The sequence below is a fragment of the Pezoporus flaviventris genome, unplaced genomic scaffold, assembly GCF_033815535.1.
Source record: "Pezoporus flaviventris isolate CSIRO_AGI_PZ_B2104156 unplaced genomic scaffold, CSIRO_AGI_Pfla_v1 ptg000022l, whole genome shotgun sequence".
In the NCBI taxonomy this organism is placed as follows: domain Eukaryota; kingdom Metazoa; phylum Chordata; class Aves; order Psittaciformes; family Psittacidae; genus Pezoporus; species Pezoporus flaviventris.
In genome coordinates, this window is record NW_026892570.1 from 4,308,135 (window position 1) to 4,333,889 (window position 25,755).

The window sequence follows — 25,755 nt, forward strand, 5'->3', positions numbered from 1 at the left end:
TATCTGGAAAAATAATAGTGAAAGTAATCTTTTTAAAATCTCTTACGGGCTGAGAACTTTAATACCACATTTCTTGCTGGAGGGGATTTTTATAGTTAAGTTATAAACACCTGAGAATTACATTTATAATGAAAACTTCAGGTCTGTTTTAGCCACAGCAGCATACATAGATTTGAAGTGAAACTTCTAGAGATTGATTTCATGCGATGGAATGAGCTGACAGTGAGCACTTGCTTTTGCTTCTTACGGGCAAGATCCATACTGAGCAGGTATTTTGCTTGTAGAGCCTTGGATGGTATGGTTTAGTGTGAGGTGGTGAGGGGGTTGGAACTGGATGATCTAAAGGTGGTTTCCAACCCTAACTATTCTATGATTCTACTGTGGAATGGGTTGCATTTCAGTGTTCAGAAGCTTTTATTTCTTACCGTAAATGAGATCATGTTGCCAAGTAATTTCCTAAATTAGTTGTAGGATTACACTGTTTAAGCTTTTCATGTAAATAACCTGGTTCTGTTACATTGCACAGCACTGTAGGTTCTTGCTAACACCAGCTTTTGGTCAACTGTTTCCACTAGAAGATAAGATTATGAATTACTGCTGAAGCGCTGTACTTAGTGGTTATCCAGCCATTCACGTGTAAATAACAGTCTACTGCTGCACAGTCAGCCCGCTGCTCCCTGGCATTATTTGCTTGATTGTTTTAACATTTGTATTAAATTCAGTGATTAAGTGTTGGCCTTGCTTTCCTTATGCAAGTAAATTTTCCCTTGAAGTGCGTAAAAGCTTTCCTTCCATAAGGAATATGGAATGAGGTCAGCAAATTTTCCATGTACCCTGTTCAGAGATCAGTATTTTTATTTCTCCATCCTTTCCTGAAGAGGGAGAAGTTAAGTAGCATGCAGCCTTGGAAATAAACAAGTATGTAAATGCTGGTTTGTAGAGGATAAGGTCCCCTGCTATTTACTGCAGTATTTGCTTGATGCCTGCTTACTAGGAAGGCGTGCTGTGGCCTGTAGCGGTTCCTCCAGGTTCACATAAAAAGGTATGAGTTAATCAGGACATGAATTGTACGGAGTGGAACCCAGAAGTGTCAGGAGTTTGTGTGATACAGGGTATTCTCTGCTTTATGTGTGTTAAATCCTTTTGCTAAAGGGAAAACAGTATGGAAGTGAAGGGCAGTAAATGGAATAGTTTATTTGCACACTTTCAGAATATCATTAAATAACTTCACAGTGGGTTTTGGGGTTTATTTTTATTTTTCTGCAATGACTGCTTTGGTGTTTTCTTCCTCAGTCATTTGTAAAGCACTGGGAATTTTCAAATATATGTGAAAAAGAAGGTTGTAGTAAATGATGGAATATGTCATAGAAAATCTGTGAAAATGAGGAAATTGGAACCCTCTCCCATTTCAGCAAGAAGATTTGTCTTTGTGCATGCTTCTGGAAATGAAGTGCAAGTACCTGCATTTTATATAAATATGTTAAATGATTCCAGGTACTCTGGAATGAGATGCATAAACCTAATGGAGGGGGGTTATCAAGGTAAGGTCTTTCAAGCAACTCATTGAATCTTCCTTACAGATAATGTAATTTTAAAAATAATTTTTTAAATGGGACTTTTTATTAAAAAAGAGAGGTTTGGAGAGAGGTAAAATCTTTTCAGTGAGTTATTATGTGAGCATCTGTTGTATGATTATGTGCATACACCAGTGTTGCAAGTGGGCATTAGAAATTGTATTTATCCCTATTTTTTAAGGAAATTAATATATTTAAAGCCTCTAGTTTCACCTGAACTGTGACAGTGAAATTATAAGGGAGCTTGTGCCTTAAATGTCATGTATTTTGTTCATACCTTTTCATCAACTTAGTAGTTGCTTAATATATCTATAATATTTTTTCTCTGGTTCTGTCACTAGCATTGTCATAAAACCAGCACAACTTTCTCTTGTCACAAAAAAAGTACAATTTTTTGTTTTTTCAAGAGAGCTCTTCAGAGGCTAGAACTTTGATGTAATTCTATTAAACTGAATAGAGTTGTTCCCACATGAAGTTGTAGTTGTGAGTCAAGGAACAAATCCATTATTTGAATCTAAAAGTAATTATTAATGCCATGTCTATATGTGGAAGTACTGGTCAGTACGCTCCTGCTCCCTTTTAATAATTCACATATCTTCCTTGGTGTTACAGAAAATCTGTTCTGAGAAACATGAGCAGAATGTAGCACTTTTAATCACATCTTATCTGGTAATTACTTCTGCAAACAGGGATTTTAAATCACTTTTAGATTTTGGTTTGCTGTCTTTTTTGTAGGTGAGGTTTTTTTGTATAGTTCTTTCCGGGTTTTTTTTCATGAAGGCCTGCTCTTACACACACCAGTGATGTGCAAATCCTGTCTCAAGCCCCTCAATTTCTTGCACTTCTTCAAGCTAAGAATCTGTAAGTCAAATTGCAGTTTGAAAGAGTTGATGTCCAGCAAGTTTCAGCTTGGATTTATTTTTATAGTTAGTTTTAATGCTCCTATATAGGATTTTGAAAGAAAATATCTGGGAGCTAGATGCTTGCCAGTAATTACAGCATCTTTTTAAATAGCACTGGGCATAATGAGGGTGTCATGCAACACTCATCCACTTGTCCTCAGATCTTTTAAAGGCTTGAGATTTTTTAGTTTTTTTTCCAATGGTAATTGTTTTCTGCAACAGTTTTAAATAAAATCTTACCCATATTTTTTAAATTGGGAATGAGAAGTAATGGGATATGTTTGTTCGGTTCCATACCACACTCATTGCCATAGGATCTGAGTAGCTTCCACAAGTGCATTAAGCAGTGAGCTAACATCTGTCATGTGTTGTTTATTGTCTCATCCTCTCCCCTGGAGAGAGCTGTGTGCAGGGGACTGTCTTGTTTCAGAAAGGGGAGGGAGAAGGGGTTGCTCCCACCCTTAAATACATGCTGCTATGTATATGTACTAGAGCAGGCAAAATTAGGAAACTTGCCATGCATCTGGAGTGGAAGGTAGTGGTGCTTCTGACCAGGCCTTAGTTCACAGCACAAGTTTTAGATGAACGTGTTAGAAAGTTCAAGAAATCTGTGTGCTGTTGAGTGGAGAATTTGGAATGGAGGAAGAGGCTGGTTGTTGCCTGTGATCCTTGGTCAGCAGTCGGAGGTCGCCTTCATGCTGTTACTGCACAGGCTGCAGTGGCTGGGTTAGAGGGGATTCTGGTGGGAATCAGTGTGAAAACTAGAAGGCCAATGTGACAGGCGTGTGGTAAGCTGTGTTGCTACAGTCGCAGTGCAGTGTTCAGTACTGCTTAGTCTTCTCTAGTGCCAAAGGCTTCATTTTGAGACACTGAGGTCATTGAGCTAAGTGACAGCCGCTGTGGAACTGCGTCACTTTCAGCTGCAATGGGAGAGTTCTCCCAGACAAGTGGAAATTTGTAGTCATGGCTGTTGTGAGATCTTAGTTAAAAAAAGAATTCAGAAACTGATGGTGGTGGATTGGCATCTCTGCATCTTCAGTTAATGGAGGCTGAAAACTGCCTACTGCTCTTTTAAGTTTTCAGCATCACCTACGCAGTCTTACTTTTACGTAACATCTGTTACAATTAACATCTATTGTAAGATCATCTGTGATTAAAGTTTGCTTGGAGGTATGTGTTTATTTCTGAAACATGAGTCCACTCAATATGGTTGCCTGCATTTGTAACAAATAAACCCCCCCCAACAACAACAAGAAACCAAACCAAGAAAAAAATAAAATCCAAAACCAGGTAACCAACCAAAAAAACCCAGACACAAGCAACCAAACAACAAAACCCCCATAACAAAGGATAAAATGGACATGGTATGTTCGAAAAAATTGTTAGGAGTATGCATACGCTGTGTTGAGCACACAATGCATCAGAAACAGATTTCAGGTCAGAAGAAAATACTGCTGCTGAGGTCTGGAAATGCAGTTGGTCTACAAATGTTAAAAGGCGTCTGACATAATTATACTTGGAAGTCAGCCATCACCTGTTACTCTGAAGTAAAAAAGGGTAGAAAAAAGAGTTGTGGATTCCAGGAGTAGAGGGTTAAGTGACAGAGTGCAATTTCCCATCTGTGCTTCAGTCCTTTCTTCCAGTAAGGCTTGTGAACATCACTAGTGCTTTATTGATGAACCTCAGCCAGTCCTCCTTGGTGGTGTCATATCTTGCAGCCATAAGCTAAATAGAATTGATGTAACTCACTTCAGCAGCTGAAAAAGTGAGAGGAGAGGGTGAGAAAGCTCTTGTCTGTCTTTTAGGTTCTTCCTCTGAATAATGTATCTGCTCTTTGGAGCAGATACATTTTTTGCTTGACTTACCAGAAAAGAAGGTGTTCTGGTAAACAAGTCATGCCCCAAGAGCTGGCCACGCTGCGAGAGAGCTGGGAAACAGTGAATTTCCTGTGATCCTTGAAAATCACAATCCTAGATGAACTCTGGGCATTGACTGAGTCCTATGCTGGTAGGCATAGGCAGAACAATTTCTGTTGCAGAAATTTACACGAATATGCCAATTTCTCAAGGAAAAAGGAGACACTTCTTCAAACTAGCCCTTGCTCAGTCCTGTTGCAAGGACTTTGGACTGAAGAGGTAGTTTAACTGCCCAGGATAGTTACTCCTGTTTGACACTTTCAGTGCCGGGTGATTACTTGGTCAGTAACTTGCAACTCAGCAAAGCTTAGAAAAAATAGTTGTGGGGTTTTTTTTTAGGTTTTTTTTTTTTGGCTCTTAGTTGTTTCTTCTTCTAGTATATACAGTTAGGAAAATAAAGGAGATCTGTCTGAAGGTGCTCTCACCTTCAGCCATGGTTGTGACTAGCATAAAGTGATAATGGTTCAACTCTTCATTTCAGTTGGTAAACTGGCCACTGAAACGGTGGTTTGTAAAGTCTGCTGTAGTCTGCGACTTTTAATGCCTCAGAGAACATCACTGGTCTGTTTGTTTTCAGAGGATCTAGGTGATGGTCATTCAAGGTGAAATGGTTTATACTGCCATTGATCTCAGCATCAGCATGTAGTTAGGAGTAGCTGAGATGTATAGTGTTTGGGTAGAGACACTAAGAGGCAGATACTTCTGCTTCAGTGTCTGCTACAATGTAGGTAAGAATTTTTTCCACCAATTGGTAAGACGACTTGTTCTTCTGTATGATTCCTTTAATTTTTAGTAGTCTAACAGTCTGGAAAATAAAACCAGAGTTCTCCTTGGCTTTGCTTTTTATAGTTAGATGAACAGGTTGCTGAACCTTAAGTGCCTGTGTTGGGTCTGCTGTTAGGTGAGGAGGTGGTCTTAGTGTCAGCTGCTTTCACATGGTTGGAGATCATGGGCTGACGTTCTCATTACCTCTCCAGTGCTGGAGGCTTCTGAGATCGAGTGAAGGGGTAACCGAAGATCTTGCTGTTGCCCGCGTCAGCTTCAGTTTTTGTCAAAGCAATGCTGACTCTTCCCAGTTTGTCTAAGTAATGGTCCTGTGGACTATGGTTTCAAGCATGGAATCTCGATTCTTAAGTTCACTTTTCTCCTGCCGTGGCCATTTCATCTGAAAACAAGAGCAGCACATGCTGGAATCATGATAATAAGTGGCAGAGATGATAATCTACATGGAATAGACAATGTGTAGCCTATTATAATTAAAAGGGAATTATTATGCTCAAGGGTAATTATGGTGAAATGTTCTGTGTGAGAATACTCAGGTTGAGGGAAAGCACTGTATAACGTGAGTGGACTTGTAGTGGAAGCCACCTGGTTTTAATTTTGCTGGCTCAGCAGTATGTTAGAGCATAAATGTTTAATCGGTTGTGACATTTCAGTGCATTTATATTAGATTGCAGATGTTGAATTTCTTCATAAGTGTATCTTCTCTCTATTAAGTAAATTATGGGAAAATATTTTTTCCTTTAGCTTAAGAAATGGAATTTCAGTTTATGGACTGGTAGTAATGGCTGGCCTTTTAAAATCGTTACTGGTAACGCATAAGAGTATCAGGCACAGAATGTGAAACAGCTTTAAAATTTCATTTTTGCTCTCGATTCCCACATTGAAACTCAGCTTAAAATATTGATAAAATTAATTCCTTTTACAGTCACCTCACAGTGTTGTGATGTATGTACCTACAGTTTCCCTGTCTGCTTTTGCTTTCACGCTACCCTACAAATATTTTTCAGATAAGAAAATCAAATGCAAAATTTGATGCATAAGTAGCAAAGGGTTTGGTGCAAGTAATATGATGTGATTTGTACAATGATTTGAACAGTGTCAAGATAGAATTTAAACGTAACAGGACAAAACCCCTGTATGAATATACATGTTAGGTAGTCCCAAGAGCATTCCCGAATTGGGTTTCTGTGAAATTTAGGGAAATACAAGCACTTGTCATGCAAACATTACTTGACAAATCAATGTTAATTTAGGACAGGTTTTGAGGAGGGCATCTCAAAGAAGCAGCCACATTTTTTAAAGTGCTTGCCCATTGGCAGCAACTTTTTAAAAAATGCTGAATATATTGCTCAGAAAACATTTCCCAAGTTTTGTTGCTTTGTGGACACATTAGTGTTGCACATATCAGGTTTAGTTATAATTAAAATCAAAAATATTCAGAAAAACTGTCTGAACTCTCCAGAAACCCACCTGAAACTGTAGCTGGGTCATGCCATTTATTGCTTGCATATCGAGAATTGCGCTCTCATTACTGCTATTCTGTCCTTGCGTTTAAAAAGGAGTGTTAAAACTCAGTGGAAGTCAGGTCATTTGGCTTGCATGCATACTTAAGTTTGTGCAGTTCTTTGGGATTTGTGTCCTTTATCCAGCAATGTTTTCATATGTGTGGCTAGAATAAATCAAACCTCGGTATTTGAGTGGGTAGTGACCTTAGAATGATTTCTGACATAGATTATTTGCTTCCAAAAAACCCAAATCCTTAATTTTTATGTTAGAAAGAGGAAAGTAACTGGGAACTACATGGAAGTGCAGTTGTTTATTAAATAAATTGCTCTGTGTCATTTTCATGTCTTCTAGTATGAAACAAGTTATACCAGACATGTCTCAGGAGCAGCATTTTGAAGTGTGACACAAATCGAATACTGATGAACTGGTTGCAATCATTACTTCTTGAAGTAAGATTTTTTTGATGCGAAGTTCATATGAATTTCTTTTCCTTGATAAAAACACAGTGCAATTCCCTCTCTTCCTTTTTGAAATAGATGTTGAGAAACGAATTGCCAAGCACAGAAAGAACCATCTGAACAGGGATTGAGGAAGAGCTGCACACAGTGGGAAGACATTTCATCGAAGTGTAGTTCATAAGTAGATGAGCATATGTTACAAATATGTTTATTTTGCTTTTAAATATAGTGAAGGCTAGATATCTTCATAAATGTTTGAAGGGGAGTTGATTTCTCAGCAAGAAGGAAGTCATAAACAAACTGACCAAATAAAGTTAAACATAGCAGACTGCTTCGCTATGGACTTCTGAAATTCTGGCAGCCTCTGGCATAGATGGGTTTTATTTAGTGAACCAGTTCAAAGCTTTTTTTTTTTTTTTTGTCAGCTTCAGATTAGGTTCTTTTTCTGTGTAGTAATCAAACTGCAGACTGGCTCTTTCAGAGTTAGACTTTCTTCAGCAGTGTATTGCACTGGACATTTTTATTGAATTCATATGTTACTTGATATGAGTACATTTTAGCCCCTGAAGGAGGCAGGGGGAGGCTTGGTGTTTTCATTTAAAAGAAGTCACTGTGCAGATGAATAAGACTGTTTGTTGTAAACAATGACAACATCTGTGTAAAAATATTCAATAAATAGTGTTTTCTTGAATTTTCATGCTAACAATTTTCTGGTCAGTTTGAGGAAGAGGTGTTTTGTTTTACAAAGGTTTTTTTGTTGTTGTTGTTTGTTCCTTTTTTTTTTTTTTCTTTGTTTAGTTCTGGCCTGCAGAAAACATCCCTCAAAGGGCAAATTGTCTATATGGAGAGTTTATAACATGAGATTCATTCAGGGATTTGTTTGATCAGTTCAGGGTATAGGTCTGGTGTAGGTATTCAGGTTTATAGGCCTGACCCTATAAATCCTGTCTCATGGACTAGTAGCAGTTCTTTCTTATCTGCAGTTAATGAGGAAATCTTAACAGGCTGCCCAGGCAAGTGGTTGAGTCACCATCCTTGGAGGTATTTAAAAGATGTGTAGAAGTGGTGTTTCAGAGACATGGTTTAGTGGTGAGCTTGGCAGCGCTTGGTTAACAGTTGGACTTTATGATCTTAAGGGTCTTTTCCAACGTAAACAACTCTATAATTCTAAGATTAAATTCTGTCTGAAGGGAACCATTCACTATTGAGCTCTGGGGTGGGGTTTTTCCCTTTCTTTTCCTCAGGAGTGGGGAGAAGTTTGATCTGACTTTGGAAAATCTTGTAAAAATGTAAATGAAAAAACGTTTCATGTTTGATGGGGGGGTTGATACTACCTTCTAAAGTAGTACAGGAGAAATATATTGCTCCTTAGAAACTTGAAACTTTTCTGTATAATTTTCAAAGGTCAAATTGCTTTAATTCTGTTTTGGGCCTTGTTTGTGTTGTATTTCAGCCAGCATTTTTTGTTGCACAGTAGTGAATTTTTTTTCCTTTCCCCCCTGTTTTTGCTGAGTGTAAACAGTTCCTTGCTGTGGTTACACAGACAAATATAGCAGAGAACCCTTTTCTGGGAGAAGAGTCTCCGTGAGCATTTCTTAACCATTTTTGGGAAGAATTGATCTATCTGTGCATGCGTGAGAGGGAGGCAGTAGCTGTAAATTGAAGTGACATCATATATGTTACTCCCATTGATCCGCTTTTAGACTAGAGCCAGGATAAAAGGAAATGGCATCAGGGAGGAAGTATGCTCGTTTAGGCAGAGATCCCAGTGTGATAATGGAGTAATAATAGAAATCACGCCACTGTCAATCGGTTGCTGCATTAGTCTGAGGCAGATTTCCCCTTGGAGGAGGCTTTCAATGACTTCATTCAAGTGCAGGCAGGAGCGAATGGGATATGCAGCATACCAGCTGTACAACTTTTGTGATTTGTGTCCTGGCTTAAGGGTGCGGTGCAAGTGCTGGTGCTGTGGATACTGAAATAGATATATCTGTGTCACATTTCATGGCTGTGAAAGGTCAGTAGTCAAATGTTTCAGTGGCATTTTTTTTCTAGTATAAGGGGTGAATCTGGCATTTACTGCATTTGTTAATGTAGGAATTGATAAATACGGTCCTTCGTGTGGGTGGTCTTCTGGGGTGTGGGGTTGATAACTTCTGTAGCTGCCATACCAGATTTTTGAAGAGGCAAGATTTGTTTTCTTTATGCTTTTTACAGGTTAGGGTTAGGAGTCAGAAAACTCATGGGTTTGTTCCAAGATTATTTGTAGAAACCCTTTCAATCCTACTTATGTCTTGAAAAGGTCTTGTAACAAATTAGTGTACACTGAATCTCAGTACCAGTAAGCTGCTTTGATAGTAGTCTGAGTTATATTTTCGATGTTGCTACATTTTCTTTAATTCTTTCATCTTGGCTTTTTCAATTACAGACCTAGTTTTGATGCTTGCAAATCAATTGCACTTTGGTTTAGTGTTAACAGCTTCATCATTCAAACTTTTAAACCACCACATCGGGTAACACAGGGGAAGCAGGGGACAAATGGCTGTTTAGTGGCAGGACAAAGCAAACTCCTAGAAAAGGCTGAAGAGTTGCAAAAGTTTTACGTTCTTAAGAGCAGGATAATGTGTATACACTGCAGGGATACATAGTTATAGTGGGGGATGATGTTTAATTATTTGGGAGGTGACAGAAAACCTCTGGTGTACTTGATGGCAACAGTATTTATTTGTACTGTCAGTACTTGCAACTGGGGAAGGGGAACCCTGGGAAAAGGAGTATGATTTCCATGGGGCAGGCATAGTTTGGGGCAGGAGCTGTTTAGTTTGCCGTATATATAGGTGCTGTTGCAGCAATCATTGCTGTAATGAAAACTACTTGATACTTGCCACATTTCCTGATTGAAGTGAGCTACTTTAATAATTGCATATATTTGAACATTTTGAGCATGCTCCAGTACAGTTCAGATTATATATATATACACACATGTATCTGTAAAATATTTTATTTTATAAACAGGAACACTGAAATTTTGTGTTTGGGGTATTATGGTTGTTTTCCTAAACATTTTCAACATAGAGATTCACATTGACACAGTGAAACTTATTCTGCTGTATTTTGCTATAGCTGCATTGTGTGGGTTTTTTATACTGTATGTTAGATGTTCAGTATGCATTCAGAATATGACCTGTTGTAAAGAAAACAGGCTTCACAATACTTGAAAATAAGTTTACTCTTTGTTTTCTATAGCGTTTATATATTGGTAGCACTTAAAAGCAAGGGTGCCCTTGTATTAAGCATAAGGGAAACAAGTGAGAAATTGACAGCGTGCAACCCAGACAATCGTCATGGTGTGAAAGATGAGAAGTAGCAGGTGGATGGGACAAGTAAGAATGGCAGTGGTGAAAATAAAAAATAATGGAGCGTGGGTTTTTTGACAGAGAATTTGAGTTCAATTTTGTGGAGCTCATTTATAGCAGTTAAAAAGCTGCTTTGCTGGTAATGTTATTCATATGACTGTGTTCAGGGAAAAGACTTGCAACCCCCCTGCAGGAATTCAGTAGCAGTCTCTGTCATGAAACTTCAGCCGAGCTTTATGTCTCTTTGCTTAGGATAGGTTTTTCTCTTAGGCGGTGTCTCTTTTGTTAGTACAGGGTAAGATACGAAAGAGAATGTAGCAAGAGTACAAAATGTAATAGCTGCGCCCACTAGTGCCACTTTGGTTACAGGTCTGTCAGCGTTTCTTTTGCTAGTATCTCCCGTACTCCTTCCACCCCCCCCGCCGCTTGCTAGCGCTTACCTTGCATTTTAATTAAGTCCTGAGCTGGAAACTGGTATGTAAAATCTCATCTTAGGCAGCTGGAACGTGGGAAAAAAGCAGAAGGCATGGTCTCAGATGTTTTTTTAATCTGTATTCTCAAATCTAAACTGGTGAGAGTTTAACCTGTAATTCTGAAAACTCTTCACCCATAATGCACACGAGGCAGAGGTAAATTAAGGACATAGCTGTCGCTCAGCTGCTGTGCTTTTGTTGGCTTCAGTAAGATTCTGTAATGTTATCTTAAAGAACAGCTTTCTGTGGATGAATATGTATAGCAATTATACTGGAGATATAAAGTAATAACTTTCAGCTGTTCTGTACCTATGTATTAAAGCAGCTGTTCTATAGTTTCTACAAATCAAGTATTGCTCTGCTCTCTTTGTTGGCAGGGAAAGCTTTCCAAAAGAGAAGTTACCTTTCTGTGCATGCTGTTCTGCAACATTTCAGATTTTATTAGTGCTCAGAATGAATTCAGTTACTCAACAGAGCCACTTCCCAGAAGCCTTCCCTGTTTTATGTTTTAGTGAGTCTCACCATGTCCAGGCAACTGCTGTTGGACTGCATTTTAGCAGTTGTTCTGAAATTGAAATACTCACTATTTTGAAGTATATGACTATTTTTAACAACTTAGTTTTGTTGGCAGGCTTCAGTATCACTTAGAAAAAGTTCCAGTAAGACCTAGTAAGATGTGAACTTTTCTCAGTCTCCAAGAATACAACTTTAATGATAAAAAATAGAAGGATATCAAAATGCAAGGAAACCAAAGCATTACAATCCTAGAGATTTCTTTCCCTCTTTATTCTGTTTAGGTACTAATGCTAAGTTATGTCAGACTGAAAGGGAAAAAAAAAGTCATGTTGCTCAATTGTTAATGGCAATATTTTACAGATTTAGACTTATCAGAAGATACTAGATATTTTCGTGGACATGCTGTCAGCGATCAGGATCCTGACTTGTTCAGTATATACCTCACAGCCAGGGCTGTTTGTTGGAAGAGGCATTTTGTTTAGCTGAATTAATTTTGTATCTGAATTCATTTTAATGCATTGACGCAGCAGAGGGGGATGTAGACAGCAAGGCGGGAGCAGAGAATCTCCAAATGTGATAAAAGCTAGAATTAGTGTTGAAGTAACAGGATATCTTTTTCCATTAATCTGTCTGGAGAACATTAGAAGTGAGCAGTGCTAGTTTCTTTTTGTATGCAAAAGCTTACATTCACATTCTTCCTCCCTTCCCCCTTCTGTTTTTGGTGCCCTGCAATGGTGAATAGTGGGGAAAGCTTTGGGGCATATAAGAAACTTCTGACTGATCACCCTGAACCCTGAATTTCCAATAGATGTTTCCTGGCAACTGGTGTAGTTTCTGTCTGAGCTCTGTTTGAATTATTTATTTATTCATCCTATAAGCCTATTAAACAGAGCACTTAAGCACTTCAGATTTCTTGTGCTTTTTAGGTTACAGTAGGTTCAACTTGAGAATTAGAGGTTCTGAAGTCAGGTGACTACTAAATACGTATACATGTATAGATAGATATATACTGTGTGTGCCACAGACATAACATTCTAACATGTCTTTACCATACAGTGACGGATGGCTTGTGACTCACTGCACTAAAATATGCCTCAAAATGTGTTGCTACAACACTTATTTTCCGTGTCACTTATTTGTGTTGCGTTTCTTTGTTCATTGTGAGAATATCATGTAAGTGCTTGTATAACAGATAAAAATGACACACTTTAAAAAATATACATTCATATGCCTGATTGATTCCTGAAACTATGCACTGTAAATTATTCTGGTATTTTATTCTTTCCAAGCCCAAACAACATAGAATTACTTAGCATATGTATTCCATGAAAATCTTACTTAATAAGCTATGATTATGTTTCAATAAGATAAGCATGTTTTAGATCTGATCTAACTGTAGTAATGAAAACCACGTAAAATGAATCTTAATTGAGCCCCAGCACAGGAGTCTTTCAGAACATAGACACATAAACCCTGAGGTTTTTCAGAAACAATTAGAAGCTTCTGTATTTCAGGCACATAGGTTATCATAATCTTATCCTCTTGGTTTGTTTCCATTTAATTACCCAGTCAGTAGAGATCTTTATTCACGTTTTGGCATTTATTTTCCTCTTAGCTTCTCCCTGACCAGCTGGTCTTACTTCTGGAGTCTCTCTTGGAGGTGAAGACGTTGTGTCCTAGAATACTGCAGTGCTTAGAGAAAACGTACCATCTCCGGGAGCAAGATGCTGAGGTAATCACTTAAAAAAAAATCTCCCCAGCATACACCATTGCATTGTTGACTAGGAGTAATAGTGTCCCAATAGGATTAGGATCCAGGCTCATTCAGATGGATTGTTTCTGTTTTTTTCTGTGTCTGAGTCTGAAATCAGATGTTCTTAACTCCAGTATTGTTGCATCTTCAGATGCCTTAATTACTCAGTGTTTCTATGTGGTTTATATGGGACCAGGTGTGTTTATATACTGTGGTAGTAAGGAGACAGTGCAGCCTAGATGCCATAATGATTTACATGTACCTTGGGCAGCATGTTTGCTCAAGTCTTAAATTTCTCTTTGTGACATGGTGAGTGTGTGTTAGAGCACATTTCATTTTAGTTGTGTTTATTGACTCCAAATGCAACTGTGTCTGTTATGGTCTAAAATTGTTCTTTCCTGTGGTCAGCCTGTATTGTTCCTGTTGACTGCTCCAAAGTCTCAGGATTTAGAAGTTTGCTTTCCAGAGGGACCACAGTATATTCTGGTTTTGGACATGAGTTTAAGGGGGAGTCAGTTCCTTACAGTTGCTCCTAGTAAGCGCCAAGGGATGGTAACAGTCCCTGAGGAAAACAGTGGTTTATATGATACCGTGAATGTGAATTCCCTATCACAGGCACATATGAGCATCTCTGCTGCAAAGAGCTTAATGTCTTTGAGGAGCAAACCAGTAAAGCCATATTACAGCACACAGAGCTGACTGTTTCATAGAGTCCCATGAATTTCTCAAGATGGGTGTTGTGACAGCAGAAGTTGTGGCTGAAAGCACGCTTGCAATGAATCTGCTTTGGGTACGTAGCATTCAGAAGGGGAGGTAAGAAGATGGAATCAGTCATGAAAATAAGGGATGTGTAGATTTATATATAAGCAAGGGTTAGTTAGGAAGTAGCATATGATCAAACTAATGTGCAGCAAGGGAACATAGTAAAGTTAACGTGACATTTAACTCTAGTTTAATTAAAAACTACTGTGAAGGCTGTGGACAGTCAGTGTGCATGACTTACCCTGTTACAACTGAAACTTTATGGTAATAACTAAAATCGAAGGAGAGAGGAAAATTTCTCGTTACTCTCATGGTGAAGTTGCTGGGTGGACACTTACACAAAGTTGGGAATCCAGACATTAACGTAAAGATCAATAGAACAGAGGTCTAGCTTTTTTCTCAGAAAAAAAATAGACAATATTTTGGGTGTTGCCATTTAGTGCACCTTTTTACTTTTTTGTTGATAGAGGTTTCCAAATGCCAGATTTCTTCTTAATTGGTACTTGAACCAACATTTCTATTTATAGGTATTAGAATATATTTTAATCACATCTGAATACCAGTGAAATGTCAGGGGTTCTATAATGGGAAGAGAAATTAATAGGGAGATAGATCAAAGCAATAGCTGTGGTGTTACAGCTTCATGCCTGTGAATTGTAAGCACCAGTCCACAAGCTTTGGTGTCTCAGGTATGTCCTTTCTCTTCACTCGCAGGCCTTATTTCTTCCTTGTGGTGTCATTTTAAAGTGCACACGTGATCTGTCAGAATTTTTTCTTTACAAAACCAAACCAACCAACCAAAAACAAAAACAAAAAAAACAAGCACAAAATTGCGGCCTCAGTGAAAGCAGCATAATCTCCATTTTATTTTACAAAGTGAAAGCAAGGGCTTAGCAGACATTTAAAAGTACAACTAAGGTAACATTACCATTAGCATTTTACCAGATGCCGGACCAGTCACCAGATGCCAGACACCTACAGTTCTTTAAAGGGAACATTAGTTCACAAGCCCTCATGTACCTGAGGGAAGGACAAGGGATTTTTCTTGTGACCCAGGGACAAAGAACCACAGTCCAAGCCTACAGCTGAGCTGTTCTTGTTTAGGTTTAATTTACGAAGACATTAATCACAGTGATCCTGTTGTGTTACTGAAGTTCAGATGCTCTCAGTAAACATCAGAAATGGATTGTTAAAAATACAAGCATAAAAATTTGCAGGCGTGCCAATGAAAGAAAAGAAAATTGTGAATGTCAGAGGTTTTATTCAGCAATTTTTCTAAGTGAGGATGTCAGCTGTGTTCTATCCAGCGTGGAAAGTTAGGAAATTGTTTAATTGTTAGGATTTGTTTTTTTTTTTTATTTTTGACTAGTAGCATTTAAATTCATGTTAATCTTCTGGTTTAGGGATTAGCCAGTAGTATATGCTCAATAGTATGTGAGAGTTGTATATGAAGAAGTATGTTTTTCTGTATTTTAAACAAAATTTGATTTTAAAAAATGTACATTAGATCTTGTCTGCTCACTCAGGGTTTGGAAGACTTTCCCTGTATGTATTGTAGGTAGCTAAAAGGCTTCTTACAGTATCAGGGGGAATATGAATAATAGTGTGTGTATGTGCTGCTGAGCACTTTTGCAAGAGTAAGAATGTTCCACACTTTGTGGTGGAACGAGGATTGGATAGTCTCACCTTCTGAGATCAGTGTGCTAGGAGGAGTAAAAAGGACAGATGCCTGGTGGATTTTACTGATGAAAGCACTACAGAACCACCTTCCTGCCTCTGCCAGTTTTAAAGGACCTGAATGTTCTGTATGTGCACTTGAGTTCTGTAGCATGCTCCCATTGGAGCACCACATTGAAGCATGGAAACTGCTGGGGAAAAGGTGCCCAAGGCTGCTTGAGTTTGGTTGATTGTAAAGTTTGTCCTACACAAGTACAGCATGGGTAGTCCTGGTTCATGTTTCATAAAGCTTTTATATCTGTACTTCTGAAGCATCTTTATTTCAACTTGTAAAATGTCATGCACCTGGCAGTGCCTGCACTAGCCCACGGCAATGTGCAGGTCTGTCTTCAGTCAGGAGGGGTTGCCAGCAGCACTGTTTGGTACTCCTGACCACTGGTTATCACATCCATGTCCAGTCTTACAAACATAAGGGCACATCGTACTTCAGAAAGGAGGTGAAGGTTTACAGCAGGTTAACTGCCTTGTTTTGACTTCTTTGTTGCAGCCAGGAGAGGAGAGAGGCGTGAGCCAGCCTTTGCCTGGAATTTAACTCTTGACCTCTCTCTTCAAGGAGTGCTCAAGCTGTGTCCTTTCTGGGATCACCTCAGCAAGTCAGTTCCTGTCCTCTCCAATGAGGTCTCACCACAGATAGTTAGCTTCTGAGGAAGGTAGGAAGGGAATAGTAGCCTCTCCCTTCTAAGACAAACACTGATGTTGAATGCTTCAGCTAAAAGAAACCTCAGAGGTTAGGTAGCATATTTCTGATTCATAATGCATAATACATCTCTGGCAACAACCTTTTAGCCGAGCGAGCCAGAAGTGAGATACAGATAGCTGAATCACATTTCAAACTTATCTACCCCAGTCTTGGATGCTACAAGAGGCTTATAGGACAACTGCCTAATTGCAGAATTTGTAACTCCCTCTTTTTTTTTTTTTTCAGTCCACTTCTATAACAAATCATAGAATCATAGAACAGTTAGGGTTGGAAAGGACCATCTAGTTCCAACACCCCAGCCACGGGCAAGAACACCTCACACTAAACCATCTCACCCAAGGCTCTGTCCAGCCCTGCCTTGAACACCACCAGGGATGGAGCATTCACAGCTTCCTTGGGCAACCCATTCCAGTGCCTCACCACCCTAACAGTAAAGAACTTCTTCCTTATATCCAGTCTAAACTTCCCCTGTTTAAGTTTTAACCCGTTACCCCTTGTCCTATCATTACAGTCCCTAATGAAGAGTCCCTCCCCAGTATCCCTGTAGGCCCCCTTCAGATACTGGAAGGCTGCTATGAGGTCTCCATGCAGCCTTCTCTTCTCCAGGCTGAACAGCCCCAAGTTTCTCAGCCTGTCTTCATACAGGAGGTGCTCCAGTCCCCTGATCATCCTCGTGGCCCTTCTCTGGACTTGTTCCAACAGTTCCATGTCCTTTTTATGTTGAGGACACCAGAACTGTACAGAATACTCCAAGTGAGGTCTCACAAGAGCAGAGTAGAGGGGCAGGATCACCTCCTTCAACCTGTTGGTCATGCTCCTTAAAATCATGATTTAATTATCCGTTTTCTGTTTCTTTGGAACATATGAGAAGGTACAAAGTTACCACTTTGTTTTCCAGAGATGAAATTCACGTATGTGAATTATTTGAAAGGAGCATGTCCAAAATATCTTTAAAAAACATTTTGAGAGCAGTGCAGGTTTCAAAAGTTTAAAGCCATTTTTTTATCACTTCTTGGTGCCTTGAACCCACTGTGGCTGAGACCTTGTCAGACAAGTGCATGTAGGAATGATTGTGTCCTCAGTTTTCTCTTCCTGTTCCCCCCCCCCTTTTTTTTTCTGTGCTGCTTCCTGCTACATAATAAGATAGCTCACAGACAGGCTACATATCCATGATGTACTGCATCGTGTGTCCAAGAGAAGCCAAGCTGGCTGCAGTTTGAAGATGACAAAGTCCAGCTGGAAGTCCAGCTGACTGAGGAGAACTGGGATATGTTATAATGCAGCTACAGTTGCCATCAGACAGTGCACTAGGATAATAGAATTGAAGGTGTTCTGGGTTGTTTTTGTTTCCTATCTTTCTCAGGTGGCTATTTTGTGCAGATACTTGATTTATTCAGTATCTAGGATTTGGCAGAACATGGAGAGTTGGTCTGTGTGGAAAGTTTCTAGTTGCTGGTATTTTTGGCCTAACTGGTCACACCTCTTTTGATATGATTGTGCAACATTATCTTGTTTGATAGGCTGTTGAAGATGTTCATGTAAAAAAATTGGGTTAGTTACAAGTATCTAAAGGTGTCGTGGTTTAAACCCAGTCAGGTAACTCATTCACTCACTCCCCCCCTTCTTTCCCTCCCCCTACTCTCGGAGGGACGGAGAGGATAATCGAAAAGAATGCAACTCCCACGGGTTGAGATAAGAACAGTTTAGTAACTAAGGTATAACACAGATCACTACTGCTACCACCAATGATAATAATGATAAAGGAAATAACAAGGGAAGAGAATACAACACCTCACCACCAGCCAACCGATAACTCGCCCCCCCCCCCCCCCAGCCCAACCAGGCACCGACCCATACCTCCTCCAACCCTGCAGTCTCCCAGCCCTTCCGGCTAACTCCCAGTTACATCCTGGGCATGATGAGCTGTGGTATGGAATACCCCTTTGGCTAGTTTGGGTCAGGTGTCCTGTCTCTGCTTCGTCCCAGCTTCCCTTTCTCCCTGGCAGAGCATGAGGCTCACAAAGTCCTTGGCCAAACCAAAACATCATTGTTATCAGCTCTGTTCCCGAGCTGAAAGTCAAAACACTTCAGTGCACCAGCTACCAAGAAGGAGAAAAATGACTGCTACTGCTGAACCCAGGACAAAAGGCAACACTGGGAGTTCAGGGTAACACTGCTAACTAGAGTGTTATGGTAGTCTGTTAACTCGAACTCTGTGATTATTTCCATTATTTCTGTTCCAATATCTTAATTGGTCATGGAGAGGCCTGTAATGTGTGCGTACACAAGACCACAGGACAGATGAGTAGCCTGCAGAATAATAAAAAAGGGCAACAGGGAAAAAGATCACTGAGGCTGTAGGAGAAAGGCAGTGCATGTGTGTGACACTTTCAGTCCTATTCAAGACTTGAAAACATTTCTGCATGTATGTTTTACTTGTTGCTGAATTATCTAAGACCTGAAGATAAAAAGTACATAATGTGTATGAAGCAGACAGTTTTATGGTGTATTTCCCCAGACTTTTCACCCTAGAGTTAGCTTTTCTTTCGTTCCAACTGCAGGCATCACTTTTTAAAAATATCTTGCCTGAACAGCATGTGTAAAGTTGCTTTGTTCGTTTTCCTTGTCTCAGCAAGTTGGCTTAAGTGCTCTTCACTTACATAATGCTTTCCCTTATTCTGGATCACAATGTGGTGTATTTTGGGGAGAGAGGAGAGGCTATAACTGTTTCTGCAGAAATATCTGAGTGAAATGAGTTAAGATCATAATATCGTCAGTCATGTGGGTGGCATAAAGCCATTCTCACACAACTGCTTTATTGTGTATGAGGTCTGCCCATGAGCCCAAGACTATAAAAGTGGTGGCATCTTGTTTCACTGACAGAAATCCAGTCATGCTAATACAAACCATATAAGGTATTTGGCATACTAAAAGTGGTGAGAATTGTGATTAGGACAGAATAACTTTGATTCACTGATCTTTTGTAGCCCGTGAAAATGGCAGACATGGAAGTACAAATGAATTACAACGCAGTATCTGTCTTGCCTCTTCCCAGCTGATGGTGACTGCATTGAGCTGAGTGCATTCTCACACTGTGTTACTCAGCTGTCCTGCTGGTTGTGACTGGGCATTGTTGGAAGGCACCGTTACGGAACTGAGCTCTGTAAAGTGCACTGTAACACTGGGTGGGAAAAGGGAAAGGTCAGTCCACGCTTGAGGAGGAAAAGGCACTTAGTGAGCTTTCCTTTCAACATGGCCACTGGGCTATTCCTCCTTTGGGGTAGGGGCTCAGGAGCAGTCTCCAGCTTTTGAACGAAATTAGTAGTGTGTTGTAAATACCTCCATAGGCTTGTCAGTCATTCTTTACTGGACCAGGGAGCAACAGATAGGTGCGTTTCAGATAGTGGCATTGCAGCCAAACAGGAGGATCCACGATCCTTGTCTTTAACTGATGTCATTATTGGTATGAACCACCAATTCAGTAGATGAAAAACGTAACAGCTGATGACCACGTTAAACAGCTGATGACCACACTACAGGACATTACTTCCATCAGAAGATAAGTGAACACAATTTTTTGTTTCTGCAAAAGTAGTTTCTGTACTTATTCCATATTCAAACATGCAGCTTATTATCCAATCCCTACTCAAGTCAAGAGATGCTTTAATTTGTATGAGAGTATGCTTTGCGGAACTTAGCAAGCTGCTGTGAAAATTTGTCATGGATGCAAAATAAATTTCACCTGCTTCTTCCTTTCTTAATGTTATAATCAGAGCATTGCTGCAGCACTAGAGTTAGGTAATATTTCACTGAATAATTTTTTCTTACAATTGAATTGCAATTAGCAATTCAGTGTTTAGGAATTAGGAACTTAGAAAAAGTTCTGTAGAGGAGTCAGCCTGCATGCCAGATTTGTTTCTGGAATAAATCAGGTTTGAGGTTTCTATACCCCACCATTACTGAGGCAGTATGTTCATCATATGGAAAGAAAAAAAGAAGAAATGTGAGGGTTTGTGAAGTGAAATCTCTGTACTGTTACCAGTCTGATGCTTTTCACACTCTTCCTCACAGAAATACTGATTTTGTTTCCCTTCTCCTGATATTTCTCCTGGGAAATACTAGCAAAGAAAATCTTTCCCATTGTCACTAGTAAAGGGGCTAATTTCAGCATACAGCAGATTATCCTCATCTCCTACAAAGGAAATATATTGACCAGAGCAGCAGTCACTTGACAGAAGGTCCTCTGTGATCTTGAGTCTTCCCCCTCAAATACTCTTACTGTGTTGCACCTGAATGCAGTTTGCAGGCTCTTGGCACAGATGGTGTTGCTATTACTATTGGTAAAGATAGTTTTTCACAATCCTGCATTTGCAGGAGCTTTGAAAAACATAGCTTTTAGGACTATGTACTTACTTCCCAAAGGTGAGGCCCAAATTTCAGTATGAGGCTAAAAAAGTGGAACACAATGAGGGAAAAACATTTCCAGTAAAAGCAGTGGGAGTCGTGCACTGGGACAGACTCTGCCTCATGTGGCTGTCATAACTGAGTGAATGTGCTGGGATGAATTTGTAAGACTGATCAAAGGATAATCTCAAGTAGCTATAATTTGGGTTTGTTTTGTTGCTACATGCAAAGTATGGGGGCTTTTCCAGCCACTTCAGAACAGAAAATCCCTCCATCAGCATTAGCTCTCTGAAGGGCATGATCAGAGTACAAGATTTATGGAGGACTGGAAATAGCTTTGCACCAGTCAGCACTCCTGAACCCACACTACTCCAGGAGCCAACAGCAGTACGTTTGTTCCAAGTGATCTTGCTCGCTGCTGGGTGGCATTAACATGAGCTTCCAAGCCCCTTGTGCCATTACTTATCAACCTGTATTTTTCTAACTGGTTTTGGGCCTATTTTCCTCCTTATCTGGCAGGCCAAAATCTTAACTTGAAAGTGGGGGAGCTGATGGTAAGAGAGAACTGAATCTGGAATTGTGTTGGTTTGGTTTTTTTTCACTATTTATCCAAAGAATCCATGGAGGAAGGGATTTGTGCTGGTTCCTGCTCTTCTATGTCTTGTTCTCTGGAAAGCAGAATGGAGTCCTCTAGACCTCTGAAATCAATCCCAAAGGTGGTCTGAATTGGATGCAACAGCTTTATATGAAATTATATACAGTGTTTCTGTGTAGGACAGTACAAACCTAGCACTGTAAAACGAAACACCTGGCCTTGTCATGAAATTCAAAAGGCTACTCTGCTTGCATATGTATGCAAGCACTGTCATAGGAGCTAGAATGACCAGGAGAATGTAGTTTTAAAAATATAAATAAAAGCTCTTAGCTATCAGCTGTAGTTATTTTTGTTTCATTATAAAGCTGTAGGCATTTTTGTGCTTGTGTGGTGCATCTTTTTGGGGTTTTTTTTGTTTCTTGGGGGTTGGTTTGTGGTGGTGGTGGTATTATTATTATTATTTCTAAACGAAAATAAAATTGAAGGTGTATTTTATTTAAAATAAATTAATGTTGAGGCTACATCCAAACAGCTCATTTAGTACTTTTCAGTCCTGCATAAAAGCTGACTGTAGATGCAGGTTATGCCTGGACAGGACCACAGAGTTGGAAAAAATCTGCTATGCCGTAAGTCTGTGAGGTCTAAATAGTGCAAGGAGTAGGACAGTTCAAAACTGCTTAACGTAGCTGGTTCTGACGTCACTACCTTAGCCACACAGATCCAGCCCCACCACTCAGTCACTGACTTAGTATTGTGTGGGTAAAAGTCTGCTGTCCTCCTTTCAACTCCGTGCCATTTAAATACCTTTGGGGTTACCATGTCCTGGAGAGGAATTTCTTTGTGTTCCACATGGTGTATGCATCATCCTAAGCAGCAGTGGTCACTGTTTTTGAAGGCAGGGGATAAAAGAGGAGAAGATGACTCAAAATCTGAAACATGGATTAAAAGCTAGATGTTCTAATTTCAGAAATGGGCAGGTTTCTTCTGAGTTTATAAAATCAATATGTATTTCACTTAAGAATTTTTGCTGGGGGTTGAGTCAAAGGGGGTGTGTGAAAGTGGTGTGAAAGGGCTTTGCCTTTAGAGTCAAAATCTCATGTTTAATTGTTTTGAAAACTGGAAGCAAAGTGTTAAACTACACAAAATTGGAAGGATGTGAACGCAGGCTGGATGGGTTGCCTGTGACCTAAACTGTGGAAAAGCCAGGCAGCCACGTTGTTCATTGCCTGGAATTTGAGTCTCATTTTCATATGGAGCTCCAGATCCTGTCTGTGACAGTAATCTTGCCTGGAAATCACAAATGTTTGGACCACAGGCACTGTGGGAGGCCAAAGATAAAGGGAAGGCGCTTTTTCTTGCCTCTAGTTAAGAAAGGGAAAAGATAGAGTGATAGAGAGTGGGGCATAAGTGAAGGGGATAGCTTATTGTTGCCTTGATACTTGCAGCAGTCGTTCCTTTTGCTGAACAGAAGTTGTAATTTAAAAGTAATTGGTAACAGACAGTTGGTGGGCTTGATCTCAAGCTCTTCAGAGTTGGATTTCTGCTTCAGATGTATGGGTGTTTATGTGCATTTTCCCACTACAACATTTGGTTTTATAAGCCCGCACACTTTTATGTGCATGTATAAATAGCTTGTGTTGAAATACATATACTCACACTATATGGATAAAAATGCTAGGCAGACTTAGTCCAGAGACAGCCAAGAGAGGCACTGGCGATGGAAAGTGTTTGAATCGCTTGTGATGTTGATAGAAAAAAAAAACCTATGGTGATACCAGATACTCTAGCTGGCTAATTAATGTAGGTGGGCATTTCAGTAGGGTGTCAGAGAATGTGGATGGGGTTATATCTGAGATGGAGAGGCAGTTGTGGTGATGCCTTTTGGATGAGGTGTCAGCTGGGATGTATCCATCTGCTCAAGCCAGCCTTACCTTGTGGAAGTTAGGGGGCTTATTCCTGCAGTACTTATTGGTATGGGCTGCAGTGTGAGGTTGTTTGTACCTGGGGCTAGGACCTGGTCTTCTTTCCCCTGCCTCAGAGGCACAGGATCTCCAGGCCCACAGTATCCTGTCGTTGCTCGCACATGGGCTGTGCAGCCTACCTCACCAGGGCACACAGCAGGGAGAAGGGACAAGTGGGGATGGAGAGCGGGCGGCAACAAAGCCCTAGGAGCACCCAGCAGCCCTCAGCAGGGACAGGAAGGCGCGAGGCACGTCAGGGTAAAGGTACAGGCACAGGGCTAGTGCTAGAGGGACTCACCCTGCGCTGGCGCAGAGTCCAGCTGGGACACCAGAGCTTCTCCCAGCGCCAGCAGTGCAGGGAGGTTTGTGGCACTGCCTAAGCCTTTTTTTCTCCTAGCAGCCAGAAGACAGCCCTGCTCCTGAGGGCCAGCAGCACTGCAGGAAAGCAGAGCTCAGCACACATATCCAGTGAAATGGTTTGAAAGATAGCCTATGACATCTTTTCTACCATCTCCATCTTGGTGCAAGCTGTGAACGACAGTAATGCTCCAGCCTGCTGAAAAGAAATACTGGAAAAACAGGGAAGGGGAAGCATTTTTTTCCAGTATAAGTACTGTATTTATGTTTTTAATTAAGGCTTATTTTTAAAAATCTTTGTTTTCCAAATTAAGTGAGTTCACGTGCTTTGTTAAACATTTCCTTACCTCACATGCACTATGAAGTTATCACAGTACCTTGATGCTAGTGGCCCCCTTCTCATCTAAACATGCTGTGGGGCACTGTGCTATCGTCACTTTGCTGATACACTGTAAAAGAAGAATGATAACGGGAGGTCAAATCCTGTTGTGTGCCTGTCTCCTGTTAGAAAGAAGGAGGAAGGGCAGGCTGAGGAGCACTGAGATTACAGAATTGGGCATCCTAACTGAGTCACTTATTCACAGTGACAGCTTTGACACCAGAAGAGAGGCATTGCCTGTGCCGCCTTTGAAGAAGGATTAGACATGGCTGCTTAGTCTCTTGCTTTTTCTGACTTTCGGAAAATTCCCGTCTACTAACACAGATGTCCCTGATTACAGATGGGGCTCACACAGGGACAGAAGTGTCTGGTCTTTATTTGGGACCTCTCTGTTTGTGAACCTGAGATGGGAAAAAAAGAACATTTGTCTTTTCCAAACAAGTCCTCAGCATGTGCTTCACTGCCAGCAATGAATCTTGTCCTGAAATGCTGCCCTTTGGTCACTATGCCTTTCTGAACACAGAGAGAGAGCAGCAGGGATGGGATCTGCTCTGCTTGGATGTTCCTAAGCAGCATGTGTTTCTGTATGCTTATGCAGAAAAGAGCCTCCATGCTAGCTGTGGAGAAGCCGGTGTTTTATTTGGAGGTGGAAGTAGAGTTGTGTTTATGGTCTGCGATAGCTGGAGGAGAGGTGTCTGATCAGGTTGCTATTAAGCAAGGCTGTGGTACTACACTGCATTGTGTAGAACTGGGTGAATGCTAAAAAAGGATCATACAGTTGGAGAGGAGGTAAAGGATGGGAAAGAAATACATGCCCATAAATCACAGTTAAGAAGGTGAGAAGGTTCAAGCCTGCACCTATTGCTACTTGAGGCTTGCACAGCTGTGAGAGCATGCTGCCTGACCTCCTGTCACCCTTGTGCAGTTACAGCCTCAGATGCTGCCTTTTGTCCCACAGTCTGCCGTTGACCATACAACAGGATTTGGTTTTTTAAGTTTTACTATACAACTGTTTTCTGTTACTAAATGGAAGCAGTTGCTGCATGAGCTCTACCAGCACACAGCACTCCATGTTGAGTAGAAGGAGAGACAGGGCTTGCAAGTCCCTGTTGCAAGTTCCCTGTTGCCAGCACCTTTTGTAGTATGCAATTGTTTGGTCTGTGCAGAAATACGAATCAGAAGGAGTAAAATGAATTCAGGAAGTAGGGTATTGCTACAAATATTACCAAAATCTGAAGTCTGTTATTCTGCTAAAATTACACTTTTAAGTTGCTTTTTAATGGGCTGGTTCATACTCCAGGTTTTAAAGTATTTAGACCTCTAGATAATCCTCCTCAAAATGACAGGTTCTGAGAAAAATTACTTCAATTGACCAGATCATTCTTACCTTAGTTTCCTGAACGACTGTGCTACATTTTGCTGCCTTGTCAGTGGGCTGACATACTTGCACTGTGGGATGAACATAAGGAAAGGAGGGTGTCCAAGGTGGCAGAAGCTGGGACAGGGCTTACTGTACAATCAATGATGTACTATTCGTGATGAGGCTTAATGAACTCAGTCAGCCTCAGGACCAGCCGCCCCTATACCCAATGAACAGCAGTTCCTCTGGTACTCAAAATGAAA

General features: G+C 40.4%; 1 protein-coding gene across 6 annotated transcripts in view; it reads left to right on the forward strand.

Moving 5' to 3' along the window:
* The window catches only part of AOPEP (aminopeptidase O (putative)), a 190,685-nt gene that overhangs the window by 152,901 nt on the left and 12,029 nt on the right, over positions 1-25,755 (forward strand). For 5 of the 6 annotated variants that reach the window (XM_061456324.1, XM_061456325.1, XM_061456326.1 and 2 more), the window contains one exon: positions 13,100-13,216. The exons of the other annotated variant lie outside the window; for it this stretch is intronic. In XM_061456324.1, the coding sequence (XP_061312308.1) occupies positions 13,100-13,216 (117 nt within the window). The remainder of the gene's footprint in view (positions 1-13,099; positions 13,217-25,755) is intronic. 6 annotated transcript variants of the gene reach the window in all.